The 21,480-nt window shown below is 48.3% G+C and overlaps 1 protein-coding gene across 11 annotated transcripts in view; it reads left to right on the forward strand.

Annotated features, from left to right (window-relative positions):
* The window catches only part of DENND3 (DENN domain containing 3), a 67,445-nt gene that overhangs the window by 14,105 nt on the left and 31,860 nt on the right, over positions 1–21,480 (forward strand). For 8 of the 11 annotated variants that reach the window (XM_004047573.5, XM_019032428.4, XM_019032429.4 and 5 more), the window contains 6 exons: positions 1,475–1,586; positions 8,188–8,307; positions 8,974–9,192; positions 13,213–13,334; positions 17,995–18,150; positions 20,651–20,747. In XM_004047573.5, the coding sequence (XP_004047621.2) occupies positions 1,475–1,586; positions 8,188–8,307; positions 8,974–9,192; positions 13,213–13,334; positions 17,995–18,150; positions 20,651–20,747 (826 nt within the window). Of the gene's footprint in view, positions 1–1,474; positions 1,587–7,534; positions 7,703–8,187; positions 8,308–8,973; positions 9,193–13,212; positions 13,335–17,994; positions 18,151–20,650; positions 20,748–21,480 lie in introns of those variants that run through there. The other 3 variants (XM_019032432.4, XM_063709547.1, XM_063709546.1) reach the window with 3 other exon arrangements.

Raw genomic sequence — 21,480 nt, forward strand, 5'->3', positions numbered from 1 at the left:
TCACCAGCGCCCAGGAAGTGACAGAATGCTAAGCCTGTACATGGTCCCCTTTTATTTACTAACTGATGATCTTCATTACTTGAAGGTAAACAGCGTTTTCACTATCTCTAGTTTCCTCTTCTGTAAAATGTAGATGGTTATTTCCACCTTTTGTTTGCTGAAATGAATGGGTGGTCGCCAGACAGATGCCCTTGGAAGACAGGAAGAAAGGAGGTGTTTTCTCCGCCTCCTGGTCGATGTTATGTGTGTTTATTCAGCAATTGACCTTTCATAGTGTGATTGGCAACAGATACCCTCCTGCCAGACATTAAAGCAAACACATATTTAACTTGAAAATGTGTTCATTTTCATGCTTCTTTCTTTCTCATTGCCCATTGCTGTGTGATCGGAACTAGAAGGGGCGAAATACAGAAACAGAATACAGCCAGAAGAGGCAAATGACAGAAATTCAAATTGCAGTATGACAACACGAATTTGTAGTTTCAAAAAAATCGGTTCTGTTAGTGTGATAATATGCAAAACATGTCTCCACGTGGACAAAAAATGGGCAAGAATATATTTAGTTGTGTTTTGGGAATCAGAATATGGGTAGTTTTTTTTAAATTTTTTTTATTATACTTTAAGTTCTAGGGTACATGTGCACAACGTGCAGGTTTGTTACATATGTATACATGTGCCATGTTGGTGTGCTGCACCCATTAACTCGTCATTTACATTGGGTATTTTAATTTTCATTTACAAATTTTTTTGAGAGACAAGGTCTCACTGTCACTGAGGCTGCGGTGCAGTGCCGCTATCATAGCTCACTGCATCCTCAAACTCCCGGGCTCAAGTGATCCTCCCAGCTCTGTCTCCCAGGTAGCTGGGACTACAGGTGCACACCACCACACCAGGATAATTTTTAAATTTTTTATAGAGACGGGGGTCTCACTATTTTGCGCAGGCTGGCCTTGAACTCCTGGCCTCAAGTGATTCTCCCACCTCGGACTCCCAAGGTGCTGGGAATACCAGTGTGAGCCACCGCACCCACCCGTCTTATAGTTTTAAATTGTATACAGTACTTTAAAAGTCAGAGTCCATTTTGGAAACAGACTTTCTCAAGCACTCTCCTTCCAGGTGTTTGTTCTTTTATTCCTTACCGAGGTAAAACACACATACAGACAAACGCACAAATTCCAGTGATTTCCCACAAATTGAACACACACATGTAACTAGCACCCAGATGAGGAAACAGAGCATGACCAGGCCTTCCCCTTCCAAAGTATACCTCCCTTTGTGCCACCTGTCAGGCACTACCGCAGACCTGGGGCCACTCTGCTGTCATCCAGCAGCTTGGTGACTCTGCTTTTGGTGAAAGGTCCTGGAGCTGCTGCTGCAGACCCTGGGGAGATTCCAGTGTGATTAGAAACGCTAACGATGACAACTGGGTTCTCATCTTTATTTTGCGGTTTGAGTTTTGTGTTTCGAATTTCAGTTTATTGGCTCATGTGAAGCCCTGTAAAGATTTTGAAGTGGACAGTCGTATAAAAGATTTCGCTGCGAAGCTGTCTTTAATACCCAGCCCGCCACCTGGACCGCTCCATTTGGTAAAGTATATCTGAAATTATGTTGTTTTTTCTTTGCAAATAGTAAAAGTAAGATGTTGAAGATAATGTAAATGCTCACAACTATTTCTGAAGTTCTAGCTGTTGTAAACCTAAAATAACATCCTAACCCTCCCGCCTCCCCACAGCTGACTGACTGGACCCCCTTTTGGCCAAGGGGACCCCAGAGAAACCCAAAAAAACAGAATGACTGGCCAGAATGGAAGGGAGGTCAGACATGCCTGGTTATACCCTCTCCCTCTTGCGTGAGTGTATGGGGTGTTTGTGTATAGGGTTGTAAACTAAAACTAAAATCCTAAGCCTCCCTACTGACTGAACAGGTTCCCTCTCGGCCAACGGGACCCTAGAAAAACCTTAAAAATGAAATTCCCGGCCATGACAGAAAAGAAGGTCAGACACGCCTTGTTATGCCCGCTCCCTTTTGGAGTTTAGGCACAGCTGACCAGCATTAGGTTAAAATGGAGATCCTAAGACCAACAGAACAGACTCTCTGTGGCCATAAGATTCCAAATTATGAACAAAACCTAAGGTCACACAAAGCAAGGGTTAAGTCACTCCCTACAAACCATAAGAGCTCCTTAAACAGGTATAATATAGCTTACTTTCCAACCTGACTCTGGTATAGCATCTATGACAGATAGCAGACCCTGAAGAAAATCAAAGTATTTTACTGCAAATATGTTTCTTTGACATATTTTGAAATGGCACTGCAAAGCTGTCTTTTGTGGGGGAAATTTGCATCTGTAGAGAATCTATTCATGCAGCCAGGCCTGCCTTCCTAGGCCTTTGCCAGATCTAGGAGAGATGAACTGAGAGCCTGACACCTTTAAAGTGTGGAAAGAGACATTCACCATCTCTTCTCTCTGAGGGCTGCCACCTGTGAGGCTTCATTTATGTAGCAAGGGCCTCGGCCGCACACCCCCTTATCTTGACTCAGGCCTTCTTTCCCACTGACTTCAGATCTTTAGACAGTAGCTCATCTTTCTCAACCAATTGCCAAGTAAAGAATCCCTAAAACCCACCTATGACTTATACCCTCCTCCCTCTTTGAGATGCCCCACCTTTTTGGGCCAAACCAACCTCAACCTTCCATGGACTGATGTATGTCTTTGCCTGTCACTCCTGTCTCTGTAAAATGCATAAAACCAAACTGTAACCCGGCCCTCTGGGGACCACTCTTTAGACTGTTCTCTAGGCCATGGTCACTCAGAATAAACCCCTTTAAAATATTTGATAGAGTTTGGTTTTTCCATTAACACTGTGCTTAAATTATGTTTCTCAGGGTCCTTATGGGAACATTTTATATACTCTTCCTAAAGGTGAAAAGTTAAATATTTAGACTTGAGTTTTGCAGAGTGGCCTGTGATAAACAGAGCTGGTGATATGTCGTGGCACTTCAGTGGTTAGCATGTCAGTCCATAGCTCCCTATGCAGATAATACATGGAAACCTGAATCCTTTTGTAGAAGAATTTATTCAAATTACAGATTTTTCATTTATTTGTTTATTTGTCTTTAAAATTGAATATTTTATATATATATATATATTTTTTTTTTTTTGAGGCGGAGTCTTGCTCTGTTACCCAGGCTGGAGTGCAGTGGCGTGATCTCGGCTCACTGCAAGCTCCGCCTCCTGGGTTCAAGACATTCTCTTGCCTCAGCCTCCAGAGTAGCTGGGATTACAGGCGCGTGCCACCACGCCGGCTAATTTTTTGTATTTTTAGTAGAGACGGGGTTTCACCTTGTTAGCCAGGGTGGTCTCGATCTCCTGACCTCGTGATCTCCCCGCCTCGGCCTCCCAAAGTGCTGGGATTACAGCGTGAGCCACCGCGCCCACCCTGGATATTGTATTTCATTTGTTAGTGTTTTCTCTTGTACAGTGTGATTAATGAGAAGTAACTGGTTTTATATTTTTTGTTACTCTTAGATGTAGTGCTGTGTTACTTAATGAACAGGCAAACATTTCCCAGGCTGGTTTTTTTTCTGAGAGATGTTATTGGCGATTTCAAGACACAGGGTTTGGGGTTAAGTGAAGCTGGAGATGTGGCTGGCCACCTTCCCCTTTTGTTTGTTGAGAAACATGTCAGGTTGCTCAGCTATGTGAAGAAACCCGTTTGACTCAGCATGTTCCAAACTAATTTTAACTGTACTTAGGATGCTGCTTTTTATTTTTTCCTTTAATAGACACCCGTCAAACGTCTCAAAATGTTTAGTAAATGTCAATTCAGTTTCATTGTGCTAGTCCTCTGAAAGATTATAAGTATTAATCTTGATCTTCTACATTTTTCTTTACTGACAATGGAAAAAATAAGTTTCTTGTATCAGAAGACACATGATTGTGAACTTAAAATGTGCGTTTTTAACATTACCCCAACCCCAGCAGTCTTCTGGGTGGAAAATCCTGCCGGTGCATTCCAGTCCAGATACGCAGCAGGCCACCCGTCTCCGTCAGCTCTGCTCCCCGAAGCCTTTGCAGGGCATGTTTATCAGCCGCGTTGTTTTATGTGGATAGTTGGCATTTTCTTGTCAACGGTATGTGCAGTGAAATCATCAAAGTTTATGTTCTTGTTCTGTAAACGCAGCAAGTATTTACTGAGGGCCTGTGAGATCCGTGAACAGAGCCAGACCTCTGACTTGAGAGCAGTTTCAGGGTCAGCAGTAATGAGCTGCACTCGGCCTTTGAACATAAGGAATGCGTGCGTAGCACTCCCAGCGCTGCTCCGGGTCTCCTGGCCCGATGACTCTCGGCTCCTTCATCTCGACGCACCCGTGAGGAAGGTGACTGAGGGTTGCCGCTGGCCTGCTCTTCCCTCACCCATTCCGTCCATCACTCAGCCTCGCCGGACTACCTTCAGCGTTCCTTTCCAGTTTGCCCATTTCCTTGCTGCCACTTCACTCTGGGTCACCAGCTGCTCCCCGCTGCGTGACTTGGGGACCACTGGCCTGTCTGCTTTGGTTCATTCTCGACCCTTCCATTTGTCCTCTGCACAGTGGCTGCAGAGATTATTAACGTGTGGACATTGGGCTTTGCTTCTCTTCCCCAAGCCCCACAATAGTTTCTCACCATCTACCTCCCTCAGTCCTGCAGCCTGGACCCTGTCTCACTGTCCAGCTCTGTTTTATGCCACCCCCCCATGGCGTGCTGATGTCTGGCCTCACTGGACTCCTGTCCATCCCCTGAAGGTGCTGCCACAGGGCCCTTGCACACGCTGTTTCCAGAAACACTGTTTCCTCCATTTTCTTGTGGCCAGCTGTGGCTCATCTCTGTCACTCTCAGCGGTCAGGTCTTCGGATCGTGTTCTCTGAGTGACCCCCGCTCCCCGTCTCTCCAATAGCACCCAGTTCTCATCCAGCAGGGCACGGCACAGTTTGTAATTAGGGCTTCTGCGCATGTGTTTTTGTTTAATGTTCGTCTCCCCCATCAGACTCTGAGCTGCACGAAGGTAGAGGCCACACCCAGCACCGCACATCCAGAGCTCACAGCTGGGCCCGCACAGAGCTGCCCAGCAGTGAGCTGTGTGGTGGGCGAGCGTGTGCAGGGATGCCTCGGATTCCTGTGTTAGCCAGTCAATGCCCGCTGATCTGCATCCCGTGCGTGTGTCTGAATGAGTGACTCAGTCTGTATTGGGCTTGACTCAGTGCAGCTCTCCCATACCAAGTCTAATTAGCTACTGGCTCTAAGTTGGTATAATGCTTGTGATCTGTTTTAGGGAATGTCATACATGAGTGTTTATTGTTTTGAATAAATCCAAGAGGTCAGTGTAGGCCAAGGTTCTCATCTGATGCAGGAGCCAACCCAGCCATATTTTCTAGAACCCACTGCAAGCTTAGAGGCTGTTTTCAAGAGCAGTAGTGAGATGGGTCTTGTGTTTTGAATGCGTGTGTGTGCGTTCCTCATTACTTCTGGTCCAGGTTATCTCTGATCTATGCTGGTGGAAAGGAGGGAGGAGGGAGGAGGGAGGAGGGAGGGGGCCCCATGGCACAGGGCGTAGAGGACAGAGCCGTGCCCTGTGCCTTGATTCCCTGGTTCCCGTTCAGCCCCCTTCCTCTGATGGTGCATGGACCAACAGCCGGAGCATGTCAAAGACTAGAAACAGCCCCACTCTGCGCTCACCTGCCTTTTCTTGCCCTCCAGCGGGACTGATTTTACTTGCTTTGCAAATCTTTGGCTTAATTGGGTGTGCAAAATCTCACACACACACACACACACACACACACACACACACACACACACACACACATATTCTTCTCTTGTACCGTACCTGAGTCATTTTCTATGTTGCTTTGTATGTGACACCTGTGCTTTCCTGGGGCTCAAGTCAAGCTGAGATTTGGAAACTGTTTACCTTAAATATCTCTCTCCTCAGTCTCTTCATCTATGGAGTGGGTGAAATAACAGCCGACTTCAGAGAGTATGAATATTATATGCTGGAAAGTCTCTAGCATGCACCCGAGCCAACCAAAGGCTGGTGGAGTGATTAGCATTTGTATATATATTTTTTTAATCTTTAATTGGATAGCTGGTTGGCACATTTGTTTTTTGAAATATTGAAAATGTTTCATGTAAAGTTGACAATTATTAATACTGTGCCACAACTTGGATAATTTAACTTTGATTTCTTTTACATAAAAGAACTTTATTCACATAAATGAATCTGCCTTTTTTTTTTTTTTTTTTTTGAGAGGAGTTTCGCTCTTGTTGCCCAGGCTGGAGTGCAATGGCGCAATCTCGGCTCACCGCAACCTCTACCTCCTGGGTTTAAGCGATTTTCCTGCCTCAGCCTCCCGAGTAGCTGGGATTACAGGCATGTACCACCGTGCCTGGCTAATTTTGTATTTTAAGTAGAGACAAGGTTTCTCTATGTTGATCAGGCTGGTCTTGAACTCCCGACCTCAGGTGGTCCGCCCGCCTCAGCCTCCCAAAGTGCTGGGATTATAGGCATGAGCCACCACACCCGGCCGAATTTGCCTTATTTTTAACATGGCTTGCTTCTGTAGACAAATTGGTAACAAGAAAGCAAAGAGACCCAAGCACAGTAGGTCCTCAGTGTGGCTGGCAGGTTCTCAGAAACTGCAACATTAAGCCCTGGGTCACAAAATCAATTTCACCATAAACTAATTGATGCAGACAAGAGTTAAGTTCCTATGGCATACTACTGGTCATAAAAAATCACCAAACTTCTAAATAAAGACCCAAAGCACTTCTGATATTAAACACTGAAGTAAATGGGAGCTGTACACACATTTAAGAACAATTAATTAAAGTAAGGAGGAACATCATTTACCTGCTTATTGCAGTTCAGGGTTGAGGGTGGACGGAGGCCATCCCGGCAGCTTAGGGCCAAGGTGGGAACCAGCCCTGGCCAGATGCTGTCCCATGGCAGGGCCAATCCCATGCTCTCCCACACTTGCTCACACGGGGACCTGTCCATATGTGCTAGTTGGGCTTCAGGAGGACCTGGAGAAAACCTAGCCGGGCACGGGCATGAGGAGAATGTGAAGGTGTCCCCCGCTGGGACGCGATTCCTTTTTCTCATCAACATTATAACAAAACGATGTTATTCAAGGACCTGCGTCTTGTTAGGAAGCAACGCTGGTGTCCCCACCACCAAGAAAGTACCACCTTTTCTTGTTTTCAGTTTCTCGTGTGCAGGCATGCTTAGAATACAGACTTGGGTGACGGGGAGAAAGCAGGGCCACGGGAGACCTTGTTTGTGACCTGTTTTCTCCCCCCGGCTCCCTGCTTCGCTTGATTTCTTACCCTCCCAGGCGTTCCCTTGATGGAGTCTCAGCTGTCTGCTCTGATCATGTCTCTCCTTTCTGTCTCCCTGTGCTTTGCTTACACTTAGATCCGTCCATTACGCTCGTTTCCTGGAGCTTTGGGTGCCAAGCCAGGCACCCAGCATTTCCTGAGGGCCTCCCACGTGCCAGCACCCAGGTGGCAGGAACTCGCCGTTTGCAGCCCATTTCCTGGCAGGCTCAGAAGCCCTCCCTCAGTGAAGGAACTGAACCTTCTCCTCTGGATTTCCTCTGCCAGGTCCAGCCGTGTCTCAGTAGCCATTCTGTGAATACAGAATTTGAACTGAAGTGTGACTTCAAAGTAATACATTTAGAAAAACGTCCTTCTTAAAATTTGAAATGCACATGTCTTGAAGGAGCTTTGACTATTAAATTGTCAAAGCTATTAAAAGAGAGTTCATAGCATACACTAACTAAAAAGAATATGAAATACCTAAGAATAATTTGAACATGCTTGATTTAGAATTTGTGTTAATTGGGACAAATATCTGTCCTGTAGTTTATCTCTGTCTAGACAATGAGTAGTTTGCTGATTAATTAGAGCTTAAGGAATTTTGGCTTACTTAGAAAAAGACATTAAGTACTTAATTTATGTTTGAGCCTTTATCGGCAGTTCTGTATATCTTTAGACCGTTTGGTTATTCTGCAGAATTTAACGTGGCAGCCTGTGTCTTCAGAAATGTTTTCTAACTCTGATGCCCTGGGCACCGAAATAGTGACGGTAGTGCATGTCAGCCTCTGCCCGGAGCAGCTCTCTGAACTAATGATGGGAACTGGTTGTCGTAGGTATTTAACATGAAGTCGCTTCAGATTGTGTTACCTGCCCGAGCAGACCCCGAAAGCCCCATCCTGGACCTGGACCTTCACCTGCCCTTGCTGTGCTTCCGGCCTGAGAAGGTGCTACAGGTACGCAGCCCCACCCTGGCGAGCGCGTCTTGTGCTCCCTGCCTTAGTGGGGCGTCAGAGCAACGATCAGAGATGATGAAGATGCGAGTTTATTCCACAATGCACCGACTGGTATACTCGAAATGTTTATTATTATTTTTTAAAGCCAGTGTTCCCTACAGTGCATGATATTTGCAAATGGCACCCTTTGCAGAGTCTCAGGTGGCTTTTGTTTGGCAGATGGAGCTGAGGGACCAGGGAAGAGCCCGCAGTCAGTCTGGTTTGGTTGGGTGGTGTGTTTATGAGCATTTTCTCTTTATTGTACTGAATCAGAAGTGTGTACATGGGCCGGGTGCAGTGGCTCATGCCTGTAATCCCAGTACTTTGGGAGGCGAAGTGGAAGGATTACTTGAGGCCAGGAGTTTGAGACCAGCCTGAGCAACACAGGGAGACCTTGTCTCTACAAAAAAATTTTAAAATGAGCTGGATGTGGAGGCACGTTGCTGTGGTCCCATCTGCTTGGGAGGCCAAGGTGGGAGGATTGCTTAAGCCCAGGAGTTCGAGGCTGCAGTGAGCTATGATCACACCACTGCACTCCAGCCTGGGCTGGGCAACACAGCGAGACCCTGTCTGTACTTTATTTTTTTTTTTAAAGCGTGTACTCAGTGCGGCGGGTTCTCCCCTCAGATCCTGACATGCATCCTGACGGAACAGCGGATCGTCTTCTTCTCCTCGGACTGGGCTCTGCTGACGCTGGTCACCGAGTGCTTCATGGCCTACCTGTATCCGCTGCAGTGGCAGCACCCCTTCGTGCCCATCCTGTCGGACCAGATGCTGGATTTCGTCATGGCCCCCACGTCCTTCCTGATGGGCTGCCATCTCGACCACTTCGAAGAAGTCAGCAAGGTTAGGTAGCGAACCTTTGATTTGGAATGCTAAATTCCTGTGAGTCCATTACGGGGACACATGGGAAGATGCGTCTGAAAGTGCTCCGCGGTGAAGGCGGGGTCTGTGTGCCGCAGAGAGGTCACGGGTACCGTGAGAAGTGGCTGTTCACTGACTGTGTCATTGTCCTGTGATGAAGCCGGGACCCCTTAGTCTCCTAGTGGAGACAGGACAGTGAGTGTGCTCACCTCATTGTCCCGGTGAGGGCCAAGTGAGGCAGTAGCCAGCACTGGGCCTGCAGCAGGTGCTCATAGGTGGTGCTGTTGTGACCCCTCTGTGGATCTGACACAGCATGTTTTTAGTTGGTGAGCTGATGGATTTGTGCTAAATATTGCGATGATGCCAGGAGGTGGACTGGGTTTGGTTTTTAAAAATAGCTTTATTGAGATACAATTTACATACCTCAAAGTTTACCCAATTAAAATGTATGAATCAGTGGGTTTTAGGATATTTATAGAGTTGTGCAATCAGCCGCCGTCCAATTTTAGAAGGGAAATTTTCATCACACATTAGCAGTCAGCCCCCAGGGCCTGACAGCCACACCCATGCGCTTTTTCTCTGGGTTTGCCGGTTCTGGACCTCTCGTGGGAACAGACTCGCTCCATGCGCTATCCTTCCATCTGGCTCCTTCTACTTCGCGTCATGGTTTTGAGACTCCTCCACGTGGTAGCATCTCTCAGCACTTTATTTTTGTTGCTAACTAGGGTTTCATTGTATAAATAGACCGAGTTTTGTCCATCCACTCACAATGAGGTCGTTGTGATAAAATCTTCATCACACTGTTCAGTGATGACCGTGTGGGTTGTTTCCACCTTTTGGCTGCTCTGAACACTTGTGTGCAAGTTTTTGTGTGGATGTGTGCTTTCGTTTCTCTCGGGTGTGTCCCTAGGAGTGGAATTGCTGGGTCATAAGGCAGCTCTTTGTTTAACCCTTTGAGGAACTGCTAAGCTGTTTTCGCAAAGCGGCCGTGACGTTTTACACTCCCACCAGCAGTACGAGGGTTCTAGCTTCTCCTAACGTCCGCGCCAGCGCTGGTTGTTGTCTGCCATTCGAATTGCAGCCCTCCCCCCGACCCAGTGAGGAGGAGCTGGTATCTCACTGTGGTTTGATGTGCATTTCCCTGGTGACGAATGATGTTGGGCATCTTTTCCTGTGTTACTGGTGGTTTGTACAGGGTAGGTTTACATTTAACTTTCCATTTTGAACAATATCTTTCTTTCTTTCTTTTTTTTTTTTTTTTTTTTGAGACAGAGTCTCGCTCTGTTGCCCAGGCTGGAGTGCGATGGCGTGATCTCAGCTCACGGCAACCTCTGCCTCCCGGGTTCAAGCGATTCTCCTGTCTCAGCCTCCCGAGTAGCTGGGACTACAGGCATGTGCCACCACACCTGGCTAATTTTTGTATTTTTAGTAGTGACGGGGTTTCACCATGTTGCCCAGGCTGGTTTCAAATTCCTGGCCTCAAGTGATCCGCCCACCTTGGCCTTCCAAAGTGCTGGGATTACAGGCGTGAGCCACCATGCCTTGCCCCATTTTGAAAATTTCTAAGTGTGCACAAAAATAGAAGAACACAGCGTGTGTCATGCGCCCCTCACAGTCCTCAGCCTGTTGCCAGCTTCACAGTCACCCCCAGCCCCGCTTTTCCCGGAGCGTTTTAAAGCAAATCCCAGGGTCCAGATGCTTCCCCCACAAGTGTTGGGAAGGGCCCGTTGGCTGGGCCCGGCCAGGGTCCCCGCTGCGGGGGAGAACAGTGCTTGTGTGTTCCTGCCAAGGCGAGTGACTCACTGGGGAAAACACACTTCAGGAAAAGGCCAGGCAGACCTCTGTGGAAGGAACGGAAAAGCGTCATCCATCCCGCCTCGCAGACGAGGAGAAAATAAACTGTGTTGTGAAGTTTAAAGTTGTTTCTTTTTTCAGTCATTAGGGGAACAAAACTGTGTTTCAGGCTCTTTTAGGAGGACAACTTTCTTCCACATGTTAACCTAGCAGTTCCAGTCAGCAGTGGGGGACACCTTTGAGGCACTCACCTGTTGGGAAAGATTTCAGGAGAGGCAGCTGCTCTTCTGGATTTGTTTGGGTGTTTTGTTTTTGTGTTTTGTGGCTGGCGGTGAGATCTGCAGGAAGGAGCTGGCAGTGACCCTATGCGCCTCCACCAAACACTTGTGTCTCCCAAAGACGCTGGGCGTTAACACGTCCATGGGACCGGCTGTGTGCCTCGCTGCTTTAGCGTTTTGTGTATTTGCCTTGTAAGGTTTTGAGGCCAAGAATGTGTTTGCGCATATTTCATGTAGCCACCTGAACTGCACTCCAAAGGGCAGGGCCCAGAATGAGAGCTGGGGAGTCGGGGCCTTCCCCAGGAACCTGGCATCGCATTCCGGGGCTGTTGAAGTGCAGGGCTCGGGTGCGTGACTCAGTATTTGTGTACTCTGTCACAGGAGCCTCTCCAAGTCATCATATGCATATCTCAAATATTCCAGGGCTATGCGGTCTCTTAGCCCAGGCCCTTGCCCATGCTCTGGTGCTTGGAGGGGCGGAGCTGGCTGGGGAGCTGAGCCAACACAGTGGATGTTGGAGGTTGGTGGTGCCCTCACTGGAGTTCTGGAATGCTCCCTCCAAGACTCCCAAAAAGCAGTACATGCAGTGTTTGTTCCAGGGTAGGAGAAACCTTGTCAACAACATGTATTGGAATCTTTTTTTTTTTTCTTTTTTTTTTGTGAGATGGAGTTTCGCTCTTGTTGCCCAGGCTGGAGTGCAATGGCACGATCTCAGCTCACTGCAACCTCCGCCTCCTGGGTTCAAGCGATTCTCCTGCCTCAGCCTCCTGAGTAGCTGGGATTGCAGGCACACGCCACCATGCCTGGCTAATTTTTGTATTTTTAGTAGAGACGAGGTTTCACCATGTTGGCCAGGCTGGTCTCAAACTCCTGATCTCAGGTGATCCACCCACCTCGGCCTCCCAAAGTGTTGGGATTACAGGCATGAGCCACTGCACCCGGCCTGTGTTGGAATCTTCACTGAAAGAGAAAGGCATATGGGTAAGCAAAATGTGGTCTTTCCAAATAATGGACTATTCAGGCTGAAGAAGCAAGGATGTTCTGACACATGCCTCAGATGGGTGAGCCTCACAGACATCAACGTGGAGTGAAATAGGCCAGTCCCAAAAGAACAAATGCTGTTCGTGAATCCACTCATTTGAGGTCCCTAGAGGAGTCAAATTCATGGAGACAGAAAGCAGATTAGTGGGCTTGTGGAGGGGAGGCTGGGAGCTGTGCTGAATAGTGAGTCTCAGTTTTGGGATGATGAAAACATTCTGGGGATGGCTGGGGGAGATGCTTGCACAACCACTCGAATGCACTTACACTGTCGAGCTGCACGCTTAACATTGGTTATGTTGACACAGTTTATGTTTATTTTACCACAATTAAGAAAAATAAGAGAAAGGCATATTTAATCAAATTTAGCCCATTAACATAGCTCATGATATATACTAGATTTTTGTGTAGAAAATATGAGGCTATGTGTGCATTTATTTTATTTTATTATTATTATTATTTTTTGAGACAGGGTCTTGCTCTGTTGCCCAGGCTTCCGTGCAGTGGTGTGATCTCGGCTCACTGCAGCCTCAACCTCCTGGGCTCAAGGGATCCTCCTGCCTCAGCCTCCCGAGTAGCTGGGACCACAGGCATGAGCTACCACACCTGGCTAATTTCTTTTAAATTTTTTGTAGAGACAGGGTCTCATTGTGTTGTTCAGGCTGGTCTCAAACTCCTGAGCTCAAGCAGTCTGCCTGCCTTGACCTCTCAAAGTGCTGGGATTACAGGTATGAGTCACTGCACCCGGCCTATGTGTGCATTTTAAAGAGGGTCATTTAATTAATGATGACACTGTCTTAGTGAACTCAAAACATATTTATGTGTTTTCAAAGAGGTATACAAATTCCAAAATTCTTTTATCAATCTTTACAGATGATTCCTTGTTTTCTAGGAAGCCGATGGTTTAGTTCTGATAAATATTGATCATGGGAGCATCACCTACTCCAAGTCCACGGACGATAACGTGGACATTCCTGATGTCCCCCTCCTGGCAGCCCAGACGTTTATTCAGAGGTAACGGGAAACATTAATAGTATGAATTTCAGACCGTCTTTGTTCAGATTCTGTATTTGCCACTTTGAGTATCTTTTCCAATTTTATATAATTGATAGATGTTTTATATATTATAGTTTGGAAATTATTTGTGAATTTTTTTTTTTGAGATGGAGTCTCACTCTTGTTGTTCAGGCTGGAGTGCAGTGGTGCAGTCTCGGCTCACTGCAACCTCTGCCTCCCGGGTTCAAGCGATTCTCCTGCCTCAGCCTCCCAAGTAGCTGGGATTACAGGCGCCCACCACCATTCCTGGCTAATTTTTGTATTTTCAGTTTTCACCATGTTGGCCAGGCTGGTCTTAAACTCCTGACCTCAGGTGATCTGCCCAGCTTGGCTTCCCAAAGTGCTGGGATTACAGGCGTGAGCCATCGTGCCCGGCCGTGAATATTTTGAAATGAAAGTGATTTGTCTTTATTCCAATCTTGTCTGAATGTTACTTCGAGTCAAGAGACAGTCACATCCTGTCTCTTGAGAGGAAACCTACTCAACCTCTGTGCTGTGCCCCAGGATCCTGTGCCTGTGATCCTTGAAGTTCCCTATCCATTCATTCATTCACTCACTCATTCATTCATTCATTCACTAGATGTGTATTGCATACCCGTTGTATACCCGGAATTGGGCAGTGCCTGTGTACTAATGACAGGACAGCCATGGCCCCTGCCCCATGAGTTTGTCTGCTGGGTTCTGATGGGCGTGACGCATTCTGTCCGAGCTAGAAGTTGTCCATTTCTTTCACTCCCGCCACTGTATTGGCACTTTATTTTTTCTTTTTCTTTCCTCTTTTTTTTTTTTTTTTTTTTTTTTGAGATGGAGTCTCGCACTGTTGCCCAGGCTGGAGTGCAGTGGTGCAATTTTGGCTCACTGCAACCTCTGCCTTCCGGGTTCAAGCGATTCTCCTGCCTCAGCCTCCCGAGTAGCTGGGATTGCACCTCCATGTCTGGCTAATTTTTTGTATTTTTAGTAGAGATGGGTTTCACTATGTTGGCCAGGCTGGTCTTGAACTCCTGACCTTGTAATCTGCCTACCTCGGCCTCCCAAAGTGCTGGGATTACAGGCATGAACCACCGTGCCTGGCCTGGCACTTAATTTTTTCACACCGTTTTATAGTTTATGTTTTCTTTCATCTCTGTTACTCAACCTCATTGGCTTAGATTAGGCGTCAGCAAACTTTTTCCAACAAGTGTCAAATATTATTTCATGCTTTGGGGCTCTGAGGTCTCTGTCGAGGTGCAAAGGCTTGGCAGGGACTTTGGTCAGGGGAGGGTGAGAGGAGGTGTAATTGCTAATTACGTCAGGACGGAGGTGTTGGGCGTGCCCCAAGCAGTGACTCAGCTTCGGTGCCAGGGCTCCCTCGGGGTTGCTCTGCGGAGCTCATTTTTCCCTTCAGCATTTTATAAAATGATAACAGAAGGAGAGATCCTGCTCTTGAGTCCTCACAACCTGTGGGTCCAACTGCAGCCAGGCCCTGAGTGCGGTCGTGGAGGTGACGCTGGAGGGAGGGGAGCGCTTAGGCTTTTTGCAAACAGCCGGGCTGTACTTGCTTCTGGTGAAGCCTGTGATGCAGTCTGGATTTCAGTCAGCCATCACCTTTCTTCTCTTCGCCTTCCTTTGTCTGCATTGGGAGGAGTGGGAAGGAGGAGGGCGGTTTCTGGCCTGGCCTTTCACCTGGCTTTTCTGATTTCTGACTCTTATCTTGGTGTGGATTATTCCTTCTACCTGGAAGGTTTCTGAAAAATGTTTAGGAAAACTACCTTTTTTTTTTTTTTTTTGGAGACAGGGTCTTGCTCTGTCACCCAGGCTGGGGTGCAGTGGCGTGATCTTGGCTCACTGCAACCTCCGCCTTCCAGGTTCAAGCGATTGTCCTGCCTCAGCCTCCCGAGTAGCCGGGATTACAGGCACCTGTCACCATGCCCAACTAATTTTTGTGTTTTCAGTAGAGACAGGGTTTCACCATGTTGGCCAGGCTGGTCTCGAACTCCTGACCTCAGGTGATCCACCTGCCTGGGCCTCCCAAAGGGCTCAGATTACAGGCGTGAGCCACCATACCCCGTCGGAGAACTACCTTTATTATTGTTCTTGCATCTTAAAAAATTCCCTAAGGCCTTAAAGCCAAGCGATGGTCTTGCACAGGCAAGGCTTGTTTCTGCTTGCTTGGGCTGTGGAATCTCTGGGCTCTCCTCCCCAGCCAAGGGCACCTGAGCACCCGTTCTCTTGGCAACTGTCCTCTGCGTGAACTTTGAAGGAGACACGTGCTTTCCCAATCATCTCAGTTACTTTCTGGTAAGCCACAGCTGCTTCCTTGACTTTTAGAGCGTGACATTCTGTAATAGAACTGAGCTTTGTGAGACTGTGTTGAAGCTCTGAGCATTCCCAGGAAGGTAGGATTCCGCCTGCGTCCTCATCTTCTTGTTAGAATTCCGGAATAGAAACACACACGGTACAGAGGCTGGACCCCGCTTTGGCTAGATCCCCCAGAATGGGGATGCAGGATGTCGTGTCTCCCACAGCCTCATTTTTGGAGACTGTTTTATAAACACAAGCTAATCCATGTGCCATGGGTGACCTGTCTATAAGAGGCCTCTGAGCTCGTGATACAGGTTGTGGGCTGCGGTGTCGGGGGGGCGCCTGCTCAAGGGGCTCTGGAGTACAATATGCATCTCTCTGCACGTGAGCGTGTGGCTGGGAGGGACGGGGCAGCCCCCTCCTTGCCCAGCTTTCCCCAGCACCCTTGGCTCTTGGTCACTCTCTTCACTGCTGTCTTTGTCTCTGATGGAAGTCGCTCTCTCCCTGGGCAGCAGGGGCAGGGTCCCCAGCTCAGGGCTATGCTGGCTGCGTGCTTGGGTGAGGGAGGCATGGGGTTCCAGGGGAGGGGACGGCCATCTCCTTCAGACCCCACTGTCCCTACACCAGAAGATGCAGAAAGAGAAGCTGCCACTCCAGGTGGCATCATAGCCCTTTTTACATGAGGAAAGTCATGAAAATTTCTTTCCCTGGCATTCTGCGTGTTCTTTCAGATGAAAGGCCAGTTTGGTGCTGGTAAACATCGCAGTTCTTGAGACCCATCTAGACAAGGGTAGTTGCCCAAGTCCTGTGAGTCTGGTCAGCCAGGGCTGGGCTGGCCCCTCAGCAGCTGCTGCTCAGCACGTTTGGAGAGAACCCTGGTCCTGGCCCTGGCGCCGCGTGCCTGCCTGCTACCATCCCCTGGTGGGCCACTCCACCCAGAATCCCGTTCTTCCCTTTTCCTCTCCCTGCCTCCAGGAGGGTCAGGCAGCGGCAGGGGCCTGTGGCCAATGCACCCTTCCCATCACAGAGAAGATTGGCTCCTGCCGGCCATGCTGACCTGGCTCACACTCCCACTCCCCCTACCATGCTGGGCCGCACTGGGTCCATCAAGTCCCCCGTCTGTGTCTTCCTGGCACATCTCCAGTTCCAGGTCGTCTCCTGGGAGAACTCTTCTCTGCCCGCTCAGTCTGACTGCCGTGTCTCTCTAGCCCATCGCTCTGATGTGCGTTTCTGCGTGATGTCCTCATTATCTCCTGTTTTCTTGATTTGTCTCTTTTCCTGCTTCCTCCCACTCACATGGAAGTGCCCTGCAGGCAGGGGCTTGGCCTGTGTCCACTACCCATCCCTAGCACACAGATCAGTGTATGGCATACAGTAGGTGCTCAAGAAATATGTGTGACCAGATATGCGTTGGTTCTGTTTATTTTGTATATTTCTAACGTCCCTCTAGACATGCAGCCTTTAGTGGTGTTGGGAAGGCCAGGGGTCCAATCTCATGGTGGCTCAGGGTTGACAGATATCTGTGAGTTCCTGTCCCTGAGTGAGGCCCTCTGGGGTGAGCCTTTGGCCATCTCCTGGTGGGCCAAGAGTGGTGACACCCAGGACGTTTGTTGCAGGGCACAGAGGGGCATCTGATCCTGCCTGGGCAGGAAGTACAGAGGGGAAGCCATGGGGGAGCTGTGACTGTCCCTTCTAGGCAGCCATGAGTGATCCGTCAAGAGGCAGCCTGACCTGGAAGCCTTTGGTGACCTAGAAGGGGGAGTGCCCTCACTGCAGTGGCAGGACAGGAATGAGCTGGCCTGGGTGAAGTGTGCATAGTCCAAGTCGAGGCCCATGTGAGTCCATGTGTGGAGGTGAATTCACTCTTCCAGTCTTCCAGCGATGTACTTTTTTTTTTTTTTTTAGACAGAGTTTCGCTCCTGTTGCCTAGGCTAGAGTGCAGTGGCACTATCTCGGCTCACTACAACCTCCACCTCCCAGGTTCAAGCGATTCTCCTGGCTCAGCCTCCCGAGTAGCTGGGATTACAGGTGCCTACCACCATGCCTGGCTAATTTTTGTATTTTTAGTAGAGAAGGGGTTTCACCATGTTGGCCAGGCTGGTCTTGAACTCCCTGACCTCAGGTGATCCACCCACCTCGGCCTCCCAAAGTGCTGGGATTACAGGCGTGAGCCACCGCGTCCAGCCCCAGTGATGTACTTTAACGACCACCCGCCCCTCAAATTATTGATCGGTATTTGTGTCTGTGAAGTGTTCATTTACCTGGTGGGCTGTGTGCTGGTAAGTGGCCGTGGCCAGTGGTGCTGGGGCTGAGCTAGCTTCGGTCTGCCTCCTTCCAGGGTGCAGAGCCTCCAGCTCCACCACGAGCTGCACACCGCCCACCTCCTCTCCAGCACAGACCTGAAGGAGGGCCGAGCCCACCGGCGGTCCTGGCAGCAGAAACTCAACTGCCAGATACAGCAGACCACCCTGCAGCTGCTCGTGAGCATCTTCAGGTACGTGAGAGAACATTCCCGTTATCCATGAGGAGGTAACCAGCCAGCCATCCATTCTATGGGGATCGTGCACCCCGCCCCAGAGGGCAGGCCGTTAGTACCATTTGCCTGGCAAACAGGAGTGGTCCCCGCCCCCTGCCAAAGCTTTTCTTGTGACTGTAACAATCAGCAGTTACGGGGAGTTTGTTCTTTTGATTCTGACCTTGCCTGTGCCTTCCTAACACCTTCTCCTGCTGGTGACTGTGCCTTACTAACGCCCTCTCCTGGTGACCCCCTGCAGGTGGCTGTTTTGGGACAGCCCTCTAGGAAGACGCAAATCTGATAAACCTGCAGGGAGCACCTGTCACTCTGGCCTGTGCTGGCTCCGGGCTCTGGCTCAGTCCATGGAGGGCTCTGTCCCGAGAGGCCTGCATCCAGGGGCTAGTGAGGGACAGACAGGCCATTTTGATGTGACTCATAAGCTAGATCATGAAACCATCTATGGGAGAGCCACAGGACGGGTGGGGCACTCAAGATGTGCCTGTTAGCAAGTTTTCTTTCTCCTTATTCCGCTAATTACAGCATTAGCTACCTCCTGCATGCTATTGCTTCCCCAGCACTTGAGCTGGAATTGGTTAAGTGGACAAGTCAAGCGTGTTTATTTCAGTGTGATACAGTACAGGTATTGGGTTGCTATTTCTGGCCTAAATATGCAGTCACTTAAGGAATGTATGGCAAAAATGATAGCTTCATAGATAAGTACTTTTTAATGCAAAAGCCTTTGGGCTTCTCCCACCCTTTCTCCTTTTCTCTGGCAGTGTTCCTCCTCTCCTTCTTGCTGGTTGCTCCCTGAGTCCAGCAGTGAAGGAGGCACCCCCGATGCTGGCCTCCTCTGTTCTTGAGGGGCCTTCCGCTTTGGGAGGTGGTTAGCACAGAGCCTGCTGGCTTGATCGTACTCTGCGTGATTATTTCAAAATGGAAATTTGAATGGCCTTTTTTTTTTGAGATGGAGTCTCACTCTGTCACCCAGGCTGGAGTGCGGTGACGCCATCTGGGCTCACTGCAACTGCTGCCTCCCAAGTTTAAGCAATTCTCCTGCCTCGGCCTCTGAAGTAGCTGGGACTGCAGGCGCCTGCCACCACCACGCCTAACTAATTTTTTCTATTTTTAGTAGAGACGGGGCTTCACCATGTTTACCAGGCTAGTCTCCAACTCCTGACCTCAGGTGATCCTCCTGCCTCGACCACCCAAAGTGCTGGGATTACAGGTGTGAGCCATAGCGCCCAGCCTGAATGGCCTATTCTTTTGATGTATTTGTTTACATAAAGCGAATAATTTATTAGGAAAAAATGGGATGGTGTATTACAGACATGTGATATTATCTCTGCCCAAAGAGGCATAATTAGTGTGGTCCTAAATATGTTGTTTTCCTTTTGTTCTTTGAAGATGAAATATCTTATGAACAATTTTTTTTTAATTTCTTAATATTTTACAAACTCAGTGAGTTGACAGAAAAGCAGAATAGTCCTAGCCACTCCAGAGGCTGAGGCGGGAGGATCCCTTGAGCCTAGAAGTTTGAGACCAGCCTGGGCAACATAGCAAGATCCCGGCTCTTTAAAAAAAAAGAAGCAGAAAATATGATTACATATGATAAAACTTTATTTCCCCTAGATGAAATAATTTATTCTCTCCAAGAAAACACTGAGCACATTATGTACTAAGTATGCCCTGTAAGGTTATTCATTCTATTTATAAATTACTTTAGATCTGGGAGACCAGGTGCTAAAATCTCGATGAGTTTGTAACATGATCTGAGGAAACCGGGTACAAAGAGGTGAAGTGGGCCGGGCTCGGTGGCTCACGCCTGTAATCCCAACACTTTGGGAGGCCGAGGTGGGTGTATCACCTGAGGGCCGACACGGTGAAACCCCATCTCTACTAAAAATATAAAAATTAGCCAGGCACAGTGGTGTGTACCTGTAGTCCCAGCTACTCGGGAGGCTGAGGCAGAAGAACCACTTGAACCTGGGAGGTGGAGGTTGCAGTGAGCCAAGATTGTGCCACTGCACTCCAGCCTGGGCCATAGAGCAAGACCCCGTCTAAACAAACAAACAGACAAACAAACACAGAGGTGAAGTGACTTGTCCGGGAAGGCTGGCGGCCGAGCTGGTCAGCACTTGGAGAGTCTGGCTGCCCCTCTGGGCTCCCCACCCTGAACTCAGTTTCATGTGTGTGGACCGCAACTGACTTTTGTGTCTTAATTTGCATAAGGAACTAGTGGGCTGGAGGAAGGTGAGAACAGGAACACTGCCTCCTGTACTTTCGTTCTAGTTGGGGGAAATTTATGCTTGACCACAAAATACATCCACATCGTATCATTTTGGTAATCAAGAATCTTTCTGAAGAACACGGCTTTTTCAAAGTTCGTATCTCTTCTAACCATTTTTCTGCTACTAAAAGTGGTATATTTTTCATGTATTTAAGAAAGTTTTAGCACTCAGACTATCTTTCTCTTTGTTAGGGATGTAAAGAATCATTTAAATTATGAACACAGAATCTTTAATAGTGAAGAATTTCTCAAAACCAGGGCTCCAGGGGACCATCGGTTTTATAAGCAGGTGAGAGCTGTGGGATTTGGGTGTGCCTGTGTGTGTTCAATCCATTATCCTTTTCTGTATTTAAATACTTTTCAAAATAAGTGTTCTCAAGCGTATCAATTTTTCCAAAAAGTTTGTTTTAGCATGGTTCCTTTTGACCATGTGGCTCTCCCTCTTTTTTTAAAAAAATCAGCTTTTTAAGAGTATAATTTACTTATGGCCAGGCACAGTGGCTCATGCCTGTAATCCCAGCACTTTGGGAGGCCGAGGCGGGCAGATCACCTGAGGTCAGGAGTTGGAGACCAGACTGGCCAACATGGTGAAATCCCATCTCTACTAAAAATACAAAAATTAGCTGGGCGTGGTAGTGCACGCCTGTAATCCCAGCTACTCAGGAGGCTAAGGCAGGAGAATTGCTTGAACCCAGCAGGTGGAGGTTGCTGTGAGCCAAGATGGTGTCACCATATTCCAGCCTGGGCGACAGAGCAAGACTCCGTCTCAAAAAAAAAAAAAAAAAAAAAAGGTATAATTTACTTAAAATATGGCCATTTTAAGTGTGTGGTTTGATGGATTTTGACAAATGTACATATCTATCACCACTTCCTCAACCTGGACATAGAACATTTCCATGGCTCCAGTCTGCCCCATCCCTCCCCAGGTCCTGGCAACTCTACCTGTGTGCGTCCCCATAGACGGCTGGCCCATCTCAGAGTCTTGCTCCGTGCAGTCCTGCGGTCTGCGCTCTGTCTGCCTC

This window comes from Gorilla gorilla, chromosome 7, assembly GCF_029281585.2.
Source record: "Gorilla gorilla gorilla isolate KB3781 chromosome 7, NHGRI_mGorGor1-v2.1_pri, whole genome shotgun sequence".
NCBI classification, from domain to species: Eukaryota; Metazoa; Chordata; class Mammalia; order Primates; family Hominidae; genus Gorilla; species Gorilla gorilla.